Source organism: Candoia aspera, chromosome 2, assembly GCF_035149785.1.
Source record: "Candoia aspera isolate rCanAsp1 chromosome 2, rCanAsp1.hap2, whole genome shotgun sequence".
NCBI classification, from domain to species: Eukaryota; Metazoa; Chordata; class Lepidosauria; order Squamata; family Boidae; genus Candoia; species Candoia aspera.
The window spans coordinates 27,590,324-27,614,223 of record NC_086154.1 but is presented as its reverse complement, the minus strand read 5'-3'; the positions used below and the strand labels follow the sequence as shown (position 1 = coordinate 27,614,223).

The 23,900-nt window shown below is 37.8% G+C and overlaps 1 protein-coding gene and 1 long non-coding RNA gene across 3 annotated transcripts in view; both read left to right on the top strand.

Annotated features, from left to right (window-relative positions):
* The window catches only part of SUCLG2 (succinate-CoA ligase GDP-forming subunit beta), a 246,989-nt gene that overhangs the window by 119,396 nt on the left and 103,693 nt on the right, over nt 1-23,900 (top strand). For both annotated transcript variants that reach the window (XM_063291548.1, XM_063291549.1), the window contains exons 5-9: nt 4,494-4,646; nt 6,647-6,736; nt 11,671-11,767; nt 19,589-19,750; nt 22,372-22,514. In XM_063291548.1, the coding sequence (XP_063147618.1) occupies nt 4,494-4,646; nt 6,647-6,736; nt 11,671-11,767; nt 19,589-19,750; nt 22,372-22,514 (645 nt within the window). The remainder of the gene's footprint in view (nt 1-4,493; nt 4,647-6,646; nt 6,737-11,670; nt 11,768-19,588; nt 19,751-22,371; nt 22,515-23,900) is intronic.
* Nucleotides 2,184-3,457, top strand: LOC134489102 (uncharacterized). The gene is made up of 2 exons (XR_010067077.1): nt 2,184-2,560; nt 2,906-3,457. It is a non-coding gene; the product is annotated as an uncharacterized LOC134489102 (long non-coding RNA).

The window sequence follows — 23,900 nt, the reverse complement described above, 5'->3', positions numbered from 1 at the left end:
GTCTAAAAATGACATTCATCCTTTCTACGCTGTCCAGGCTATCCTAGTCATTGCTTTAATTGCCTTGAATATGCTGACATAAAAGGTGGCTCCTTTACTTACAATTGAAACATGACTTATCCACGGTCAAGTTAAATTTGAAATGTAAGTTTCTGGTTGTATTAGCAAACAAGCATCAAGTCATTTGGGAATCAGTGATGACAGTTTTGTTTGTTGGTTGAGAAAAGACAGAGGATATCAGGATATTGATATATTAAAGCTTGCCTGTAATTTTTTTTTTCCATTCAATCGTGTCCAATTCTCGGAGACTGCCAGGACAAGTCCCAGCAGTTTTCTTGGCAAGGTTTTTTGAAAGTGGTTTGTGCTTGCCTTCTTCTTCCTAGGGCTGAGAGAGGGACTGGCCCAAGGTCACCCAGCTGGCTTTGTGCCTAAGGCGGGACTAGAATTCATGGTCTCCTGGTTTCTAGCCTGATGCCTTCACCACTAGACCAAACTGGCTCTTGTAATCTATTAGTGCCTCCATAAAGTAGACAAATTCTGTAATTTTTAGGAAGGCAAAGTGTAACTGGAATTTGTCTGATTTTGTTTATATCTGTTAAAAATGATACATTCAACTCCAACGGAACTGTTCCTATGATTTTGATCAATAACTGAGAATGATCTCCGAAATAGAATTTGCAAATTGTCTGAGAAGAAGCTTCAGGCTCATTGCCTCCAATCAGAACTTTGCAATTTCCTGAAAGTATTATCTGGGCTTCCAGAAAAATGGACTACTCTTTTTCTTCCACTGGAATGGACAGGTTCTTACATAAAGAGAAAATCTGGGCAATCATGTTGTTTTATTCCCAGAAGGTAGGGAGAGCAGTTCACTTTCAGCTGAAGTCAGTATCTTACTGCTCATGCATGGATTCATCAGTGGGGAACAATTGTTCTTTGACTTGTTTCATCTAATCTTCCCAGCTTTCCTTTCAGCCTACAAGATCAGAAACATACCATGTGCTAAAATGCTGCATAATACGTTTCCTGGTGGCATTTGTATGTGTCTACGGAGCCAGCGTTAACCACCACAGCAGTTGCTTTAAAATGTTATATTTAAAGTTGAGATGCCAAATGTTACACAGACTACTGTGAGGTTTATTTCTGAGGTTTATTAGGGTATAAAACAAAATATAGTGCATCTCCCCACCCCCACCCCACCCCATACAGCCACAGTTACATAGCTCTTCCTAAGCCATCCAAGAGCCAGATAATTATTACATCTTGTGAGAAGAAGTAGGGATTTCCAATAGAGAACTCTCACAAACTAATGAAGTTACAAATCACAAGACTTCTTGAGAAAGTTGGGTTAGAAGTGGCACAACCTAGTTTATGTCCTGAGTGCAGTTGGCATCCTTATCAACAAATGAGCTTCCAGAAGTACTTTTCTTTCCCTGTAGTAATACATAAAATGTTGGTGCTAGATCAATCTATCTTAAATAAACAGAGTTCCCCCCGGCTCCTTCAGACAGAGAGCTGTTTTATAGGTTTACATAAAATTCTCTTACGGCATCATGACATTTGGAGAGCTTGGTTATCTTCAAAGACAGCTCCTGTTTATCGCAGCTGACTTACCTGCCCCTTTTCTCCAAGCAATAAAATAATTTAACTTTATTGAAGTTTGAATTAGAGGCCAATTTTTTTTTAAATAGAGTTTCTTGTAATGATAGTTCTTTGGAAGATATTACAGAAGCTTTCAGTAACAAGGATCTGAATTCCATCTATTCATTTAAAATTTAAATATTTTGCCTTATTCCTCTTGAAGGCCTGGATAATTTTATAAAATGAAAAATATTCAAATTTGTAAAGGTTTGTCTAAATGAGTATAAATTTATGCTTGATATCAGACTTTATTAGTATATATTTGTGGGGGGGGTGTATTCTTGCATGCACATGTATTTAAGTGTTGGTATATTTGTAGATATTTGTATGTGTCTCTCTGTGTGTTGTATGTATACTGGCTCTGTGTATTGTATGTATACTGTTGTATGTATACTGGCTGTTGTATGATTATGGTTTGTTTCCAAGAGTACCATGTGTATATGTATAGGAAGATGCAGACATAAATACTCTTGAGTATTGATGGGTCTATACCGGAACGTCCTGCTGCCTGTTTTCTATAGAGAGGTCATCATGTCTCAGCCTTTGTACAGACAATATCATGTTACATCTCCATAGCATGTACCTTTGTCTACATGCACTGGAGGGTCATTTCTGTGTCTGCATGGGCTAAAGGCTCATTTCCTTAGCACCCAGGTACAACACTGAGGTATGAAAGAAAAATAAGTACAGATTCTTACTGTTCTATGGATGAGGCAGAATAAAAAGTTGGTTAATCTGTCAATATATTGGATCACTAGAGGTCTTTGGGAATGGCATTGGGCAAAACTAAATGCACTATAATGACCATGTGCATGTATCCTTGGCTGTATGTCCAAGTGGAATTCTGACACAAATAAAAGATGGGCCCCACATATGTCCCAAACCTGTGCCACAACAAATGCCAAATTATAGTTCCTTGTAGGTCAAGGGATCTGCCTTGGACTCTAAGAAGGTCAAACCAGTCCATCCTCCAGGAAATCAAGCCAGGCTGCTCACTTGAGGGAATGATGTTAAAGGCAAAACTGAAATACTTTGGCCACATAATGAGAAGACAGGACACCCTGGAGAAGATGCTGATGCTAGGGAGAGTGGAAGGCAAAAGGAAGAGGGGCCGACCAAGGGCAAGATGGATGGATGATATTCTAGAGGTGACGGACTCGTCCCTGGGGGAGCTGGGGGTGGCGACGACCGACAGGAAGCTCTGGCATGGGCTGGTCCATAAAGTCACAAAGAGTTGGAAGTAACTGAACGAATAAACAACAACAAGGTCAAGGGAAGAATCAGAATGTTGTACATCTGTTTAGATTTTGTATGGCTGCATATATAATCTTTAGATTAAAATTAAAATACATGTAATATTTCTATTATTTTTGTGAACTAATACAATTAAAATACAGTTAATTTTCAGCTTAAAATAAAATATTGCTGTGCACTGGCTTTCTATTTGGATTCTTTGTAGGTCAACAAATATCAAACAAAATATATTTATGTATGTACTGGATTTGTAAGCTACCAAATCCATTGAGATTCATTCTGAAAAAAGTCAGGTGCTATGGTATATTCATTCCTTTTCTAGCTCAAACAGCAGTAACTTTTTTGAAAATAGCAAGCACCAGTTTTGGCCAAGGTCCTTGTAGAAGTTGTTGGAGTTTTGTTTGTTTGTTTCCTTCAGGCAGTGATTCATAAAGCAAGTATATAAACAAACATGAAAATAAACTGATCCTAAATATTTTAGGAATATTTTTTGTTGCTTGCTTTATGCATATTAATCAGAGAAAAGGGGGTATGCTAAATATATTATAATAAATATTCATAGCCACTCCCTATATAAGACAGTGATTGATTTCTTCTGGACTCCACCACATATGTTTTGAGATAGAGAAGAGAATCTAAGAATTTCAGCCCAATACAAGTGGAAAGCAGCAAGTTGAAGAAGGCGGGGGTATATAAAGACCCATAAAATACTAGACAGTCTTTAATAAATAATACAGTGAATAAATCTTTCAGGGAAGAAACAGATAGAAAAAGTCTTACATATAATCAGAATTTTAAAAATCTGAATAAGGCAAATGGAAGGGAGGGAGGGAGAAATAAAGTCTAAATGAGACAAGCGAGTCACAGGAAATACATCAGCTTTGGATTGAAGCACAGGAAGCTTCGCTGAAAATTCTCCTTGGTGTTCGTCAGGGAACAGCCAACATTCATTGTTTTCTCTCTGGACCAGAGGTACAGTTTCCTCTTTTTATATGAAAAGTGAATTATTTGGCAACGTGCAGCCATCACGAAGTGTACAGCCCAAAAATAGTTGGAAATTTTTGGATTCTATTTTCACATATTTTATGAAGATTGCTGCAGGTAAGGGACATTGGCCTCTTAAAAACTCCTAATCTCCCCAAATTGAGCCACTGCCTTCAACACAGAGGATAGTCTGTATTGTGGGTGATTTCCATAGGCTCAAGGAAGTTGAAATGGAAAGATATACTGTAACACCTGATATGGTTAGAATTTTCTTGGCTGCTGTGTGTGTGTGTGTGTGTATTTGTTTTGTATCTGCTTTTAATTGATTTTATGATTGTTCATCTCCCAGAGTCACTTGTTTGAGATGGGTGGCCATAAAAATCAAATAAATAAATAAACAAGATACCCATATTTTAATGAAGTAATTAATTTTGTGACACACCAATGAAGGATTCAAGAATGTGGGTTGAACTCAGGCACACATTTATTATGTATGCTGGGTTCTCTCTTCCTCATTTGGCAGGCTGTATTTCTTACATAGCCAATAAAATACAATCTCTGTTGGATATTGTCAGCCAAAGAATACTAACAATATATTGCCAAATTATATTTTTTAGGTTATGGTGGCAGAAGCATTAAACATTTCCAGAGAAACATATTTTGCAATATTAATGGATCGAGCTTGCAATGGGCCTGTTCTCGTTGGCAGCCCACAGGGTGGAGTTGATATAGAAGAAGTAGCTGCTAAAACTCCAGAACTTATCTTCAAGGTACATGTTAGTTTAGTCAAGTTTAAAATTGTTCATGTTCAAGCATAATGCACCGCTATATTCCCTTTGAATAAATAATCCAGTATGGGGTTGATGTGACCATTTATAGAAGACTTAATACTGTAAGAGCCTCATCTGGCGCAGAGTGGTAGGTGGCAATATTGCGACTGAAACTTTCCCCACGACCTGAATTTGATCCCAGTGGAAGCTGGATTCTCAGGTTGACTCAGCCTTCCATCCTTCTGAGGTTGGTAAAATGGGGAAGGTGACGACGGGAGAAGGCTTGCTGGGGAAGGTGACGACGGGAGAAGGCAATGGCAAACCACCCCGCTAGAGTCTGCCAAGAAAACGCTGTGAAAGTGGCGTCCCCCCAAAGGGTCAGACACGACTTGGTGCTTGCACAGGGGACCTTTCACCTTTCACCTAATACTGTAAAGCATTAATCATGTTCCAGATGTTCAATATGCATTCATGTATATTTAGGTACATATTTAACCAGAAGGGGAGCTAATGCAATTACCAATATCCTGCATGCACCATGACATCATCACACAAATGTAGTGAATTGCATACTTCCGAGAACATAGTTTACATTATTTTAACAGTGATGCGATCATTTTCATTTGCTCCCCCTACAGATGCCGACAGATGTAGTTCATCACTAGAGCATGTACAGATATTCCCACATTCATCTCTAATATCTCCCGTTGAAAGGTCTTAATTTGCAGAGATCTTGCTACCACTTAGAGCAGGGTTTCTCAAACTGAGGTGTGCCCCCTTGGGGAGGTGCAGGTAGAGTCCAGGGGAGGTGTGAAGAACCTTTTAGTTACAATCAATCCACCTTTTGTAAAGTTTCATTGTATTGTTTTCATTGTTCATTGGTCTTTGGATTTTTCAAGGCAGTGTTTACATTAAGATTACACTAAAGGGAGGTGTGGTGGCAAAAAGTTTAGGAACCCCTGACTTAGAGGATAGCAGATCTATAAAAAGATAGGTCCATACATTTACTCACACTTAACCTTGACAGCAGAATGGAACACAAGCATTTTCAAAGTGTTACTTTACTACAAGTCAATAGAAAATATCTGGATGTAGCACAAAGTGAGACATAACTTTGGAAGAGGTGGTAACAGTTGCAAATAGCTTTTGCTAGTTAGTAAATTTTGCAAGTTGATAAATGCTAACTTGGTTAGTTTATTTTTTCATTTTTTTGCTGGGCAATCCTTATATGCCTGTCCAGAAGGAAGTCTAATTGCATTTAATGGGAATTGTAGCCAGATAGATGGGTTTCAGGAATTCATCAACAACCACCCTTTAAAATATGAGAGCCAGTTTATAAAATCAGAGGATACAGTTTGTCATGGACTGTGCCATTACAAAGGAAATGGTGACTATTTAATTTCCATCCCCATAAGGATTGGAACTGCTCATTGTTGGAATTGGTTACTTGTTAGTTCCTTTTCTTTTCACCTTAAAGTCTGCTATTATTTCAAATTATAGGAGTAGGGAATGGCTACTATATGAAAGAATGCTTAATGAGAGAGTAGCAAAACTTAACATGGAATTGCTCTATAATTTGGTGAGCACGTAATGTTCTGTAAACAACAACAACAACGATAATAATGCATATTTGAACTGAAAAATAAAGAGGAGTCTTGTTTAGGCATTAGCAACATTGCTTTGATCCCTTGCCAGAACTGGGCATAAAAATTAACAGAATACGTATTCATCAATGCCATCTGTACAGTAATTAAAAGTGAAAACTGGTGTCAGATTGTCTTGTCAGCATGCCACCCTGAAGAATTACATGGTTTTGGAGGGACTCTTTCATGGAGAGTGTGGTAATTATAACATACCCTGTAGCTGCAATCTTGGAATTTTGGCAACTTGCCAAATTTTAATTGCTAATTTGCAGAAATATATTAAGTATTTTTTAACCATTGAAGTTACACATTTGTTTTCCAGCTGAATATTTTTGTTTATGCACTTTATTGTAACAGGAAGAAATAGATATTTTTGAAGGTGTAAAGGATACTCAAGCAATACGGCTGGCAGAAAATTTAGGATTCAAGGGGCCTCTGCAAGAACAGGTACATTTACAGGAATTAGATTTTAACTATCTTGAGATGTCAGCGAACCATTTTGCTATATCCAACTTTAGGATCGTTCTCTTCTATATCCTTAAGTGAACAGGCTTTATACAGGGCATTGATGGTCTTTGTTTCATCAAATATTGTGTTTCACATTTTAAGCATTTAGGAAAAATAGAATATATTATAAATTAGTGCTAGACAACAACAACAACAACAACAATAAATTAAATTCCAAGAATCTATTCTTGGAGCTTAACTCTTCCTCTTCCTTGGTTTGGGGAATAGATTTTTCACTGTGTATTGGAAATGCCTGCTGTTTTTTTACTGAGCTTCTTAAACTGTCCCTTGACATTCCCAAAACGACCTTCCCAGAACCTCATAGTGCTTCATGACCATACAGTGGAACCAGTTTCTTTCCATGTACAGAAAGGAGCGAGACTACGCAGAGATGGTCTGGCTAAGTCCTCTCTAACACAAGAATTCAGTTAAGAAAAGACGCCACATAACTTTCTCACCACCTTCCCCTGTGGTAGGAAGCTTCAGAAAAAAGAAGGCCACCCCGACCCCAAATACCAGATGGTCATCAGAGTGAGCTATGCATTGTCTAAAGCAGCACTAGCATTCAACAGAGTAATCAAGAGACTTCTCCACCGAGATTACAAAAGAGCAGAGAAATCAGCATGAGCCATGTGACCCAAGTGAGTTGTTTGAAAGAAGAAAGCCAGCAGCTGTGAGAAGACCACATTCATGACCAGGCTGACTGGGCAAGAGAGAACTAGGAGCAAATACAGCGCATGGAACACCCAACCCTAACTCTTAAATATATGCACATGCACAAAAGCCTATCTGTCATTTTGAACATGCATACATTAAGAAAAAGTAGGGACGAAACATGGTCATGGATACCTTTATATATTTATAGAACTCTGGCCTCTGTTTATTATCACAGATACTCTAAGCCAGTGCTTCTCAATCTCAACAACTTTAAGAAGTATGGACTTCAATTCCCAGAATCCTGAGAGTTGAAGTCCATACCTCTTAAAGTCGCTGGGGCTGAGAAACACTACTTTAAACCATAGGATAATGAGACCACGGGTAATGTGTACAAGCGAATATGCGTTTTTTGTAATGGTGTGTAGATCATCATACCTGGGGAAGATTTATCATGAGGACAAAACCAATCCTTCATTCTGAGCCACTGATCTTTCACCAAGGGCAGATTAGAGAACATACTATATACAGCTATATTGCATTCTGTATGATGATACAGAGTTCTCTGATACTGTACGACAGCACCTCATTCTGGGCTGGATGCTAAAGAAAATGTTATGTTTTTTTCTTTGTTGTTGTTGTTTGTTTATTCACTTGCTTCCAGCTCTTCGTGACTTCATGGACCAGCTATGTTTTTTCTACTTAAGGAAATGCATTCTGAAAAGTTACAGGCTGTATATATATATATATATATATATATAAAAAACACTTGATCCTAATGGCTGTTGAATGTACTATTAATCTTTTTGCTACTTTCTTCAATCAGATCGGAGTGCTGTCTAGATCAGCATCCTGTTCCCATGAAGGCCGAGGTACCAGTGGAAATTCTACCACTGGACATGAATGCAATTCTAGTTGCATTCCTAGCAATTTGTACTGAGAGACACGTTGCTTCTTCTTTAACTTGAATTAATATAAGCCCATTTTACTAGTAGCCATTTATATCTTAATACCATCACATTCCACGTCTAATACCCTTTTAAAGCTATTCATATTGGTAACATCACTATACTTTGTAGTAGGGCTTCTATAGTTAATTTTTATCCATCCCGAATTTCTGCCTATTCATGTTCATCTAACGATGCACATGGACACATGAATAGAAGATACAAGCAAATTTAGATTTTCATCTGCATTTATACATTTTGCTGCTTTAAGATTTATTCTCAGGATTTGAAACTAGTGCAAGTCACTATGACTTTTTGGGTTCGTTTTGCAACAAGCTTGGTCTTTTTTTACTGCTGTGGGAAGAGAGATGATAAATTGTTTTTCTACAGAATTTCCCATATCATCAAAATGCCACTTTTGTAAAACCTTTGAATTTTTAATATACCACTTCCAATTAATTTCCATCCCAACTGTGCAATTAACAAATGCATAAACATTAAGATGATTAACACCCATTTGAAGTTTTAGCAGTATCATTAATGAGAGAGAATTATTATTAAATCTTTTTAGCTTTTCATGTCATTATTAGCACAATGCATGAACTGCTTAACAAAACAACAGCTAATACATTTCTTCCCATGTGCTATAACCTTTGCAGTGTGATTTAGTGAAGCATAGAAACTTAATGGCTACATCAGTGTAATCAAAGGTCTATTTAATTTGGTCTTACAATAATCATTTATATTCCCCAGTAGGTAGATACGAGAAGAATTGTGGTTTTACAGTTAAAATCTAATGTCTAACAAGCTGTGGATAAATTTTGATAATGCTTGATAGCCTTTTAGTTGTCTCTTTGGTGAGGATGGTTATTTAACAATCTTCTAAAATAATGCATGATTATTGAATTTCTTTTCAAGCATCAATGTGGAGAAATTTACTTTAAGTTGACTTTATGGTAACTATTTCATACCAGATTCAAATGCATAGCGCTAGACTTTACGTTACATGCTAAATGGAATTGCTAATTCAGATTAGAATTAAATGCATTCAGAAAAAGAGTTGACAGCTGAACTATGCACATTTGTAAATGCATTAAATTGCTCGTATCAGTGGGAATAATAAATCCCACCAGAATGACTTAAATTGTGGAATAAAAATAACAACAATGTCCTGATCTCAGCAACTATTCCTGGCATTGCCTGCTGCTGACCTTGTCTCTTAGTCCTCATTTTTTTTAAGCACAGTGCTCCAAACAGCTACCATTTTCATCACTCAAGTGGCCAAGCATAGTTGGCATTTTAATTTCTAACAGTAACCTGATATAGCATTGCTTTGGACTGTCATGGAAAATCAAAATGGCAGACCTCAGATGCCCATTACTGTGTCTACTGCTGGTTTGCCACTCCTTTCACTAAGCTGTCTGGATTCACCACCAGCTGTGAAGGTCTCTAGAAAGATTCCACTCAAAATAGCCTTGCACTAATATGAACTGCATGTTAGAGAGGCATGTTTGTTTTTGTTTTGCTTTGTTGTGTTTGTTTAAGATGGCACAGTCTTAAAGCAGAGGTCATCAGTCTCTTTTGGACCTAAACCTGTACTTTTTTTTTTTTTTTTTTTGGTGGGTGTGCTGGGGGCTTATGCTCCACCCCATTAAAGAAGACTTTAAGTTTAAGTTTAAATTAATTTCCATTTTTAAACTTTTTAAACTTTAAATTTATTTCCATTTTTAAAATAATTTCCTCCCTTTATCACATCAGCAATTACAAAAGTTGGTGGCAACTTTTGGAGGGACTCTAGAGGTTCCACTCAAAGTTTAGAGAGGAAGGGTACTGATACTGCCCCTCCTGTGGCATAAGCAAACCTGTATTGCAAAAGAACTGTACACTCCTAGCGTTCAGTGTGGTTGTGCATCCCTCAGGCATCTTGTGAAATTGGTCAGGAGAATCCCTTATTACGAATCCTGGGAACCTCTTGGTTAATGTCCATGACACCACTGGTGACTAGTAGACCCTTGTGTTTAGCATAGTGTTTCTCAGCCTTGGCAACTTTAAGATGTGTGGACTTCAACTCCCAGCTGGCTGGCTGGCTGGGGAGTGCTGGGAGTCGAAGTCCACACATCTTAAAGTTGCCAAGGCTGAGAAACACTGGTTTAGCATCATTGTTTTGGGTGGAGGCAACTCAGATATAAATTCTTCCTGTCTGGGCTTATCACTTTCCATCGGATTAACCTTACATCACAAGGTTGCTTTAAAGGTAAAATGAGAAAAGGAAGAATCATCAATAAACTTTTGGGAGGCAGGAGAAGAAATAAAGGAAAAACCTCCTGCCAGACCACTGCAACAAGGAAGCAATCCACTACATTTTAAACAAGGAAAAGTCAGTCACCAATTCTTAGGAAGTGTACTAGACCTTCTTCTCCTCATGAAGTACACTAAACTTCCAAACTTTGTTGGAGTGATTTATGGTGGAATGGTGTGGGGGCACAATTCGGATGTTGGGGGATGATTGGCCACCTCTTCTTTATGTATTATGCATTTGTTACTTTCCTTGTTAGTTTATCTGTTGTACATTTTAAAATATGTCATCTGCTTGATGAGGGATTTTCCCTGAAAAGAAAGATAATACAGACAGAAAGTTACTCAGGGAAATTTAATCCCGCTCACACATCAATAAGACTAAGCACAATGAATACAAGCCAAATTTTGAGAGCAAATAATGCAATTTTTCAACTGTATTTTCTGCAGCAGAAGTCACATTTTGATGTTGGAAGGGCAGGTTTAAGTATTTTCTAAACAAATTCAGCAACTAATCTACATTTGTCAGCTGCATATTGCTTCACAGTTTCTGAATTTAGTCTCATTAAGGTAATCACTTTAACTTCCATATCAGCATAATGTATTCATTATGAACTCTCAAACTTGGTTCATTGTGCTTAAATTAAGTTTGTTTGAATTAATGATGCTGTTCTTTCTTCCTGCAAGGCCCTATTTAGTGCACTGTGAAGAGTGAGTCTTTATGCAATATTTGACAATGTTTTGAAGTAGCAATCAATTTTTTACTTGAGGGAGGAAGAGGCTAAGGCATCAGCCATCAATTTTAAGATAATATAAAGCACTTCCATTTAATAAAAGAATGTTAACATATTAACCTCTCTTACCAATGCAGAAAATACAAATAGGTTTAATGCTGTAAGTTAGGATTATTCTCTTTTTCTTTATCCTGTTCCTCTGATTTTCTGTATATGTAATTATGCACTACATTTTCAACTTCAGGCAGCAGATCAAATAAAGAAGCTATACAATCTTTTCCTGCAAATTGATGCCACACAAGTTGAGGTGAATCCCTTTGGTGAAACTCCAGAAGGACAAGGTATGAATTTTTTTTAAAAGGGGGGGGGAGGGAATTGCATGTTGATCTAGCAAAGTAACAGTTTTTAGAATAACTTCCTTGAGTGTGGAGTTTCAGTACCTGAAGCCAGTGTTTATGAATTAAAAAAGTAATAAAAAACCTCACATTCTCAGTATCAGAATGGTGCCTTAGAGAATGCAAATGCCTGTGAATATATCCTCTTCCTTGTGTTTGCCTTGTCCCATGCAAAATCTGCCTTCCTTTTTATGGTTTAGTGTAATTATGGTTTATCATATGCATTTTGACACTAAACATTCATTTCAACAGGATTGCATTGGGAACTGTGGTTTGAAAATCACTGTAGATCTTCACCAGGCTGTCATGGAGGGAGTTCATTTATTCTTTTGAGTTAATAGGCATTTAATCTTTCTGAGGAGGATCCTTTTCTTCTTTAGTGGTTATTTATTTATGGAAGACATTTACAAACTATCGTAGTTGAAACTAAAACAACTTTCGTAGCTGCCTTCATGTTTCAGTTAATCAAGTTTCCCCTTTCCCATTCTCTTCGGATCATCTTTACAGAGTTGTTTGCTAGAAGCTCTGCTCTCCATGCATACAGCTTGGTGAGGCTCCCAGTGAACCCCTTCAGTTTGTCTCCTTTGACATCATCACACAACCCTTTGATAGGCACCAAGCACCTTCGTTATACCTATGTTCATCTGTTTTCCTGGTGACCAGTCTCCATGTGAACATTGACGGGGATTTCATTCTTACACATCCTGTGGCCTCAGGTCTTCCTTTCTCCCTTCCTTCCTTCCTTCCTTCCTTCCTTCCTTCCTTCCTTCCTTCCTTCCTTCCTTCCTTCCTTCCCTCCTTCCCTCCTTCCCTCCTTCCTTCCTTCCTTCCTTCCTTGAAGGCCTCAGCACCCATGGTTCATTCCATTGTTCATTTTCTCCGATTGAGAGTACTTCTGTCTCCCAAGTCATCCTGATTACTTTCCATCTATCTGGGACAAATCTATCAAATTTTGATTCCTTCCATCTACACCTTGGAGAATTCAATTCTGCAACTGCTCGGGAATAAGGTAGAGGGGATTATACTGCAGATAAATAGAAATGCTTTCAAGTATTTGGGGGAAAAAACAATTTGATACTTGGTAATATCAGGTCAATCCACTTATTTGGGCACTCAATCAATCAATAAAAAAACAACAACCCCATTTTGGGCCTTTCTTTTGCATTTAAAACAACCATCTTTTTTTCCTTCACTGGGATACTTCTCTTTTCTCTGGAATCTCCACCAGTTCCCACCTGAAGCCTCTTTCTTGTTCTTTCTATGTTACTACTGAACCTTTATGAACCCCTGGTTACTTCTTCTATTCACTTCCTCTCATGGGAAGAGGCACTTGAAGAGCTCACTGGGACAGAGCTATATGCCTTTAGAGAAATCCTCCTTTTCTTACATTCCATATGAACAAAATAGTTCTTTGCATGGATACCACCTTCCTTCCAAAATTAGTTTTTTGCTTGAATTAAGACATTAGACTGCATCTATTTTTTCCCAACCCCTCAAATGTCTGCCATGTACATGCCTTCTACTTAGACTGTATGGCATTGTTCCACTGAAACCATCATTTATTTCTGCCTTCCAAGGCCGATTTATAGGGTATGGGCTCATAGACAGAGGCAACCATGAAGTTTTCTTGTAAGCTGGCTAAGCAACAATGTCTCCTTCTGATTTGCACTATTCTAAAACAGCAATGACAGTATTGGGAGCATTCTTCTGAGGGATTCCCTTACTGGAGCTCTGCCAGACAACCACATGTGTTCATCTCTCTACCTTCATCCAGCATTCAGAGAGATGTAACATTTGGAGGGGCATCATAAGGCCTTGGCTATCTTTGGATAACTGAGCCCTTCTCCAGGTTATAAGTTTGCTGGTTACACATATATGTCAGTCTGAGGAAGCACAATGAAGACTTTGTTACTGCAGTTCTTTGAATAGCCATCTGCAAATTCATAGCCTGTCCTCCTACTTGCTTGGGGTCGAGTGAACACATCATTCCTTCTGATGCACTGCACTGATCTTAGGAACTAAAGAGATTCAGTGGAAGCTGTGCTTAATTTCATGTGGGGCAGGGCTTCTGCCAAAGAATTCTGTAGCTTTGGAAGATTCCAAATGGAGTTCTGTGCACGTGCATAACCCATATGTATGCATTCATTGATAATCATATAAAGAACTGCAAGTACCGATAAGTGTTGGTTTGTATTAATATTGTTGTTGATTGTAACAAAGCAGCCAACTCCCAAGAAACAGGGGTAAGAAGGAGCTTCAGATTGTGTGTTTTGTGAGATGGTATCATTGTATGTATGTAAACTGTAGAATTTGACTTGTTAATAGGTAGCTTTAGTTATCCTTTTCCCCAACCAAATTAATGATCTAAATAAGAAAAGTTTAACTTGGGGCCTGTGGCAGGCTACAGTATTTAAATAGAGGGATAGATAGGTGGAGTAAATAAATCTGAAAAATGATCCTAAATAAATCCTTAATGGCCCAATTGATTTCACTTTTTTTCTCTATCCTCTCAAAATGTAAAATACTGTGATCAGTTGTAGCTTGCGCAATTGTGGAGTGAATAGCATAATTTTGCCCAGGTTTTTCTAATTATTATTTTATGGGTACATCCAATAAACGATTGCCCATTTTAGTAAACTTAAGCACGGAGACTAGATGCTCTCCGAGATTGGTTGTTTGCTTGCAGACATTTCATTGCCCACCTAGGCAACATCTTCAGTGCCAGTAAACTAAGTAGGATTTTCTTTGTTTGTTTGTTTGTTTATTGTATTTTTCCACTGCCCATCTTGAAAATGACTCTGGGTGGTTTACAAACAAATTAGAACAGTAAGAATTAAATATCAATTAAAAAGATAAATTATGCAAATATAAATATACAAATATAATAAAAACTTTAAAATCTAAAATCTAAAACCCAAGATGGTGAAATCACAGTCTTGTTAAAATTTCCCAGGGCTGCATCAAGGTGCCAGCCACTCCCACAACGAACTGTCCCCCCTTCCACCCCAAGCAAGGTGGCACAGCCACATCTTGGACCCCTTTCGGAAGGCCAGGAGAGTGGGGGTTTGCTTTATCTCTGGGGGTAGCTTATTCCATGAATAGTGAGCTATAAGTAGAATACTTTGGATTTTAGAATTTTATACTGTCGTATTTGACAACAATGTTAAAAGGCACAGATCTTCAGTTATGCAATCAAGATGTTCTTGCTATTTTAAGGAACTGTTCTTTTAGACAGTAGAATGAAGTAAAGTGATTTTTAAAAAACAACAAATGGCATAAAATTATTTCAGAATAATTTAGTGTAACAGAAAAGAATAATTTAAATAATTTAGTGTAATAGAAGACAGTAAGTCAAAAATTGAATTATAGCCAGGATGAAGTGTTTGTTTTATGACTATAATGTAAAATAGTCAAATTAAACTGAATTAGGGGACAGATGATCAACAATAAAAATTTATAAAAGTTGTTAGCACTCCCCCTCCCCGCCATGTTCCCATTCTGAAAGTTACCTCTGGCATTTTGGATACATATAGAACAAATAATTACAGAGGTTAGAATAACAGTGGAGGATATAGTATTTGTGAATCGTTACGCTGTGTCTTGCAACTGGATTCTTCTGATAATGTCTTAATATAAATTTAGGATTGATTCCTTTCCTTAATTTGAGGAGGAGGAAGAGCTTGTGGATTTTAATGCCTCATTAGCCCACAGTTAAAAGCTGATGGGGATTATAGTTCAACAATATTATGAGGGCCACATCCCTCAAAAATAATTAAATATTAGTTAACAGCTTAAATGTTAGCTTAGTATTTGGCACTTTTTCTCTTCCATACTTCCAAGAGTCCCATGATTGCTGTGATTAAAAAAAAATCAAACAAACAAACAAACAAAGAAATAAATTTATTTTGCAGTTCAGAGATAGCCTTTTGATATGGCTAGAAACTGAAACATGAACGAGTATGCATAGTCTACATTCTTTTCCTACATGTGAAGACTTGTGGTACCAATCCATCATTTCTTTAAAAAATAATAATAAATTAAAGACATAGCTAGTATACACCTGTTTTTCTTCTTCATTCAGAGATAATGGAGGTTCTAGTCTGGAATGGGACCCCAGTGTTGAGGGCAGAGAGCAGTTCACTTTTGCAGTTTTTTTTTTTAAATAATAAATGAATCATTAAAGTGAATACATCCAGTTTTAGCTATACATATTAGCTATACATATTATAGGGGCAGGCTCCAACAGCAGCTTTCACAGCAATATGTATATAGCTATACATATATATTATAGCTATACGTATTATACATATAGCTATACATATTATACATATAGCTATACATATTATCTCCTGCCAACCTAGCAGTTCGAAAACATGCCAATGTGAGTAGATCAATAGGTACTGCTTCGGCGGGCAGGTAACGGCGTTCCGTGTAGTCATGCCGGCCACATGACCACGGAAGTGTCTACGGACAAACGCCGGCTCTTCGGCTTTGAAACGGAGATGAGCACCGCCCCCTAGAGTCAGACACGACTGGACTTAATGTCAAGGGAAACCTTTACCTTTACCTATACATATTATAGGGGCAGGCTCCAACAGCAGCATTCACAGTGATGGTGTCAAAATGACGACTTGTGTGATGATGCCATACATGTTGTGCTTTATCTTCCTGCAGATGTCTGGGGACCCCAGAGGATTATCTATCTGCCATTGCTATTTTTGAATAAATACAAAGTTAACATTAAGTAGGGAAGGGGAAAGAAGGCATCAACAGTAATACTTAGTTTGACACCAAACTTTTTTCCTAATGTAACATGCATGTGTTGTGCCTTCATCTTGCCACCCATCTTCAGTGTCTTCCTCTGAAGCCCCTCCAATTTGTTTATATTGTTCTTATAATGCACTGCTCAGACTGGTTCAGCCCTCTTGATAATATCTGGCTACTGCAGAGTAATGGACTTCTATTATTTGTCTTTTTTAGAAATTGTGGCTTTCTTAATTCTGTTTAAAATTACATTCCCTGCACAGGCTTTTCAGACTGAATCAAACCAGCAATTAAGGATTCATACTGGGGGTAGGAAATTTTTTTGGGCCAGTGGGGAGGTTTGGAGTTCTGAGTGCATGTTGTGGGTACTCTAATGAAATGATTGTCATGCGGGTTGGGACTTGTTTTTTGAGAATGTAGCTGTTGTGGGAGGGAGACCTCTCCAGTTACAAAGACCCAAACTCCAAGAAGGGAGAACTGTGAGATTGCTTTTGGCCATCTCTTCTGTTCTTTCAGAATCTTATCACTCCAGCTGACCTTTATTTTTATTTTTCTGAGTAGATAGGTACACTTCTAAACGAAGCTATGGATGCCAGCGATTTAACATTTTTATTTTCTAACATTTTATTGTAGGGCACTGTAAAAAACAAAAATAAATGGTAGGGACTAGTCCTTGGCTTTACAGTATGCCTGTTTTCTGGGTAATACTTCCTGAATTAAAAATAAATAAATAAAACCAGATAGAGTAGGAAGTCTGCTAGATTCTAAGATTTGTTTGCTGGTCTAGACATCAGTGGGCACCATTTGTACAGTGTCGCCTAACACCTACTGAATAAGCCAATAGAAAGTTATGACTGGCATTAATATCCAAATACAATTTTAAAACATTTGGTTGACTCCCCCAGCTTTGCTGCCTGTCCCTCCCCATCAACATGTCATTTTGGGCTGGAAAAATATCAATCAATCACAGTGGTATAGCTGAAATAGGACAGTCTGGCTACAGGACTGGCTGCCAACTCTAGGCTGTTATGCTCGTTTCTTACCCCCCCCCCATTCTCTCATAACCCAAGTTGGATAATGCTGAAAGGGAAAAAAAAGGTAAGAGTCGTAGAAATGAGTCGCCAGTAATACTTTTACATGGAATTTATCTCCTCTTCCTTTCTTTTCTTTATATAAACAACGAAAACTGGCTTTCAGATTCTATCATGCTCTGTTTAGGAGGCAGTTGTTCTGGGGGGAAAGTTGGTCCCATAATTTCAATGTTATACTATATCAGTCCTGTGACAGTCTGCAGTCGCTTATGGCTCTCTAGCATCCAGTCACAAATACACCCAGTTCTTTTTAGCCAACAGTGACCCTGACAGAGTGCAGGGAAAATGGAATAGGTTTTCATTACTTTCCCATAGGAAAGGGTGCCCCGTAGGAAAGGGGGCTGCTGCTGTGAGAGAGCTGGAGTTTAAAAGAAAGACCTGTGGAAAGAAGGAAGAAGGTGAGTAAAGAAGGGGGTATAATGGCTGGCAGACCAAGATGGGTCTAGCAGTTTAGGCTAGGCTAGGCTAGGCTAGAGTAGGCTAGACTAGACTAGGCTAGGCTAGGCTAGGCTAGGCTAGGCTAGGCTAGACTAGGCTAGGCTAGGCTAGACTAGACTAGACCAGACTAGGCAGTTTTGAACTACTGAAGTTTTGTTAGCTCAAGGGGAGCATGAAGTTCCCTGAAGTGGAGCTGGGCAGGTTCTGTAAAAGACAGCTGAACTACTAGATGCAAATTGTTTCTTGAAAGCCAGAAGAAAGAGGGAGGGATACCACATCCTGCCAGAAAGGGAATGAGACTGACAACCCCAGAGAGAGAATTGCAGCCAGCATAATTAACTCCCTTACTTATCTCAAAGTGGGGAACACCAATAAAATGTTGAAGTCCTAATGCTCTAATTTGGCCAACACTAGACTACACACATTAACAAGGTGGACTTCACCCAAACTGGGAATCTTTTCTTTGCTAGTAGAGATGAAAGTAGCCCAGAAATGCTTGGCTATATATCCGCCAAGTCTCTGTTGATCTTACTTTGCTCTATGGTTTTATTGCTGCTTCTTGGCTCTCTATCAGTAAGAAAGACAGGAGAGCAGAGAGACAGGAATTTGGCTTTTTTAGCTGAACTTGAAATGCTGCTTGAAAATGAAACTTGCTTTGCTCTGCTGTATTAATTTAAAAAAATCACAGATGTTTTGTTTACTATGAGATGGATTAGATCCCGTGAACCCACAAAACCCTTGTAACAAATATCCTTCTGGCAAATGTTATTTCAGTGTTAAGACATTTCTCTACTGTACTATTCCACTGTTTCCCTATTTCAGCTTTGCACTAAACCTGTAATAGACATAGATTTAATATATGGAGAATGCTGCCAGTTGAGCAGTCTAGCATTATTGTTCAATACTGACCACTGGTATAGCACTGCTGTATCTATCTCTTTAGAAGACAACAGCAGAATATCTGCAGGTAGGGCTGACCAGGGACTGGAAAGGAAAAAGCATGCCTACATCAACCTGAACTAGCCAATAAGCCTTGGTCTGAACCCACCCTCTGCTGATCTCCTGACTCTAACATAATGGGTGATAAGGTATAACAGATTTTACACATCTTGCACCCATCTGCTTAAGGAAGAATATTTTAATTCCAGTGCAGCTAAGGACAGCTTAAGCCTACCCATTCATATACTCAGGTTGAGATGAAGGCAAGATGGAGATATAACAGAAAAAATATTTTTTCAGGTCCTTTGACACATAGTAGGTTTGTGGCAAGTTGAATTTTGATAACTGCTTTTGTAAAGCAGATATCCTTAAGCCTACTAAGGAGGTTTGGTAAAAAAGTAATTACATACATTTTGCAGCATTCAAGAATATGCCTTCTCGGTTCAATTGTCCTTGAAGTCAGACAGCTCTGATAATTAATGGAATTCTAATTCTATTTCCTTTTCCATTTTATTTTATTTTATTTTCCATTTAGTGGTATGCTTTGATGCCAAGATAAACTTTGATGACAATGCTGAGTTCAGACAAAAAACGATATTTGCCATGGATGACAAATCTGAGAATGAACCAATGGAAAATGAAGCTGCCCACTATGACTTAAAGTACATAGGTCTGGATGGAAACATTGCCTGTTTTGGTGAGCAAAAACATCCTATTGCTATAACTTCCTGGTCTGGACTGAGAAACCATATGCCTAACATTACACGTCTAAACAGAGTTGAACTGAAGCTTCTCAAAAGGCACTTATGACAAATACCTTTGGAAGTAAAGGGTTTTTCAGAGCATGAAAAGGCCCTGGTTTTGTGGGGAGGAAGACTTCCATTAAAAGAAAACAACAATTCTATTAAGGGCACTTGAGCACAGCCATGCTTAACATTGTCGTTGACTCCTAGCTCCCTCCATAATGGTTGGGCAACTGCTGGACTTACAGCTGTGTAAAGAAATATAGACTAGCACTGTTTTTAACCCTTAATCTGCATCTAGATTAATACCATTGATACATTATCTCTATAAACACCAAAGATACCAAAAAGTGGATTTGCTTCTTCACCTGCAAAAAGTGGATTTGCTACTTCACCTGCAATCTCATTGTGCAAATGATGAACTTCATGAGCCAAAGATACACACCTGTGTGCTCCTCCATGTTCCATTTATATACCATGAACCTGTCCTCATATTATAAGCCATCTGAATAGAGACTGAGTCTATATTTGGTAGGGCATTTTTTATTTGATTTGACTTGGCTTGACTTGATTTGACTTATATAACCACCCATCTTGCAAAGTGACCCTGGATGATGAACATAATTTAAAAACATCCATATAAATAACAAGTAACAAAAACAACCAAAAACATGTAGGAAAAAGAGTATATAGCACATGGGTTTCAGAATGGTTTGGCTGTTTTCACAAGGCTTCTATTTTTTTCCTGTACAATATCAAAGCAATCAATATGGTAATTGTTCACAAGCTAAAATCTTCATTCATACCATTCTTTTTTCTGAATGAAAGAGAATACTTTCCAAGGTGAAGCATATTGATACCATTTTCTTCACATTAAACAGCCACTTTAGATGAAATGATACAGAATTTAAGCCTCTGTGTCACTCACTCATGGACCATAATCTGAAGCTATAAAACAATGCATTATAGTTGACGGTTGATGCTCACAGAGCTTCATAAGTGGGACATCTCTGATTATTTATCTGTTGGTTTCTTGTGGCAGCAAACTACCCTGAAATTTTCTGCAGAAGAAGCCACTTAAGATTCAGATATTATACACGGACAATCTTAGAATTTTCCACATCATTTTTAACTTCAAGTGTCTGTTTCTATTTTCTCACAAAATTATTATTAGGCATGAAGTTTAACTGTTTTCTGTCATACAGTATTTTCCCAATTCTACTCTTTGCTTCCCATGACTGGAAGCTATGTAGTGTTTGTGTGTTTGTGTAGTCCAGACCCTAACTTGAGCTTATGTGGTATTTTTATTATAAACAACAAAAAATGGCACATCTCTCATGTCATGTTTATCCTTTAGTTGGAATCACAGGACTGCATTTTAAGTCATAATTCCTTTGTCCGCATGGAATTTTCCTACCTCATTATTTGGATTTTGGCAAAATGGGGTCTTTACTGGTTTTCTTACATTTTTCATTTATATTCCTTTACAAAATTTGATTAGATGTTAATATTTATATAAGAAATGCATGTGTACATAATACATATTGTATGGTATATATCATATGTTACAAGTTCAGGGACTCCATGGGGTTAGAAGCAGCTATTTGGACTACCAAGTCCAAAACTCTGGTGAAAGTGCATCTGTCTCTCACACAAAAAGTTAAGCTATACAGAGGAGTTGTCATTTTAATGGACTAAGCCATTTTCTCCTATTTCATTCACGAGCTAAGCATATTTGTAATGCAGAAAGCCCTTAATGTATTTAGAATCCAGCAGTTTTTAAAAGGAAAAATTAAGACATTGTCTTCAAAACATAACTAGTAAGAATTTGCTAAAAGGATAACTTTTTAAAAAATATATTATTAGAAAGTATTTGTTTTGTGCAATGTTAATGAAATTAGTCATGGCCCATAAAACTGCTAAGCTAACTAAAGAGTCAGTGGTAGGTGAAGGAGTAAGATGAAGAAATGAAATATGGAGTTTCTTCGGATTTTATAATTGGCTTTTGTTACTTCTTTTTTGTTCCTCTACTGTACTGAATGTGGGAAGAGGGGATGGGGAGTTAAATTCAATAAAATGTTCTCCTGCCTGCATAGCACCCTCACCTTCTTAGGTGCTCGGCCTCCCTGTTTCTTCCTCTGCTCCCCCACTTTTCCAGATGCTCCACCGTTTCAGATGCTCCAGATGTGTCCCACTATCTGGTCACTCACCAGCCCTCCCCACCCTTTTACTAATATTCAAGGAAGAGGAGGGAATTGATTGTTTTTTCATTCATTCAGTGTCTTGCTTGTTTATGCGTGGTTTATTCATTCAGTGTTTCTATGTCTTCTACCCCCCCTTTTTTTTTAACTCAGTAAATTGGGGCACATTGCATTAGACTCATAGGACCTGGAAGGAAATGTCCAGTCTTTCCATTGGTTTAAATTTTTCTCCATCTGTTCCTTTCTCTTCTTGCTTCTGTTCTTTTTCCTTTATCTTCTTCCTCTCTTTTGATTTTGGCACCTTGGAACCACATTCGCACATGCTCATATTTCACCTTTTAAAAAATTCAGCGATTTCACTCTCTTAATTACAGTAAATGGTGCTGGACTTGCAATGGCAACCTGTGATATAATTTCCCTTAATGGTGGAAAACCTGCCAACTTCCTGGATCTTGGCGGAGGTGTGAAGGAAGCACAAGTGTATCAAGCATTCAAATTGCTCACTGCTGATCCCAAGGTAAAACAAAAAACCTTTACTTTGACAGAAGATTTCTTAATACGTACATAAATCCAAAAATGTACTTTAAAATGTAATTGTGAAATTACAACAACTGTGCTGTTCTTTCTGAAGATGTGATAGCTACAAGTCTAATCTGTTCAATCTAGTTCACAGTAGCTTTTTATTTGCTGGTTTCATTCTAAAGTCTCACAGTTCAGATAAGCAGGAAAGTCAGATGGACCTAAGCAGTCTTGATGTACAGATGTTTCGAAGGTAGAAAATATACGTTGCTCAAGGTTCTTGGTATTCTCTGAACTTGGTTGTTTTCCTGCAGAGATTTCATTACCAGTCTAGGTAACATCATCATCATCATCACACATCAGAAATCTGCAGGAAAACAATCAGGCTCAAAGAACTCCAAGTACAGCTGTTCCCATCCACTTCATGGTATTAATCCAGGCCTTGCTAATTTGCCTGGGTGCCTCTTTCAATACATATAGGGGGATGTGTCTATTCTAGATCACCAATTGTTATACATGACAGAGTTACTCAAAACTATCCTGTATGGCAAACACAAGCAGTTTTCATTTCAGCAGACCATTCATGCCCTAACTGATCAGGTATTTAACCAGCACGTTTATGTTTCAAAGTAAACATGTACGGAAAAGGTTTGGGAGTTTGTCCAGATAATCTCCAGTTCAGGCAGAATGCTGGTGGTATAGGAGCCATTCCCCCATTGCATCTCCTATGCAAGGCACCAGAACTCCAGAAATTGCATACAGATCTTTCAGAAGGAGTTGGGCAGCACTTTTTCAGACTAAAACATTTTGTTAAATTAATTATACTTATTAAATTAATTACATTTTACTAAAAGGCATAAGCTCTCACTCAATAGTGCTGGTAAAGTTTCTTTTTTCCAAGCCAACAACTCTGAAACCTATGATGGAATGTCCTGGGAGGTTAAGATATTCTGAAATTACTTTGTTCTTGTTTTGACTCCTGATGTGAAATTATTATCCATTAATTTTTTAGTGAAAAGTTTGTCCGGTTTGCCCTGTGTGGAATTCAGATAAGGGTAGTTCAGGCATATCAATTGAGTGAGAGACTGCTGAACTCACATAACTATAACCTGCCTCATCCCAGTTTAAATCCTATATATGTTTAGCCACTGCATGCATCTTATGAAGTGAGCTGTAGTTGATGAAAGCTTATGCCTTGTTAATAAAGTCTGTTAGTCTGAAAAGGTGCTACTGGACTCCTTTTGATTTTTTGCTACCATAGACTAACACAGCTGTCCTTCTACAATGTCTACATAAACCACTTTCCTCTACTTGCTCAGAAACATAGGGCTATCAGTGTTAAGATAACAATATTTTACAGTGGAGTTTGTGTTACTATCCCAGA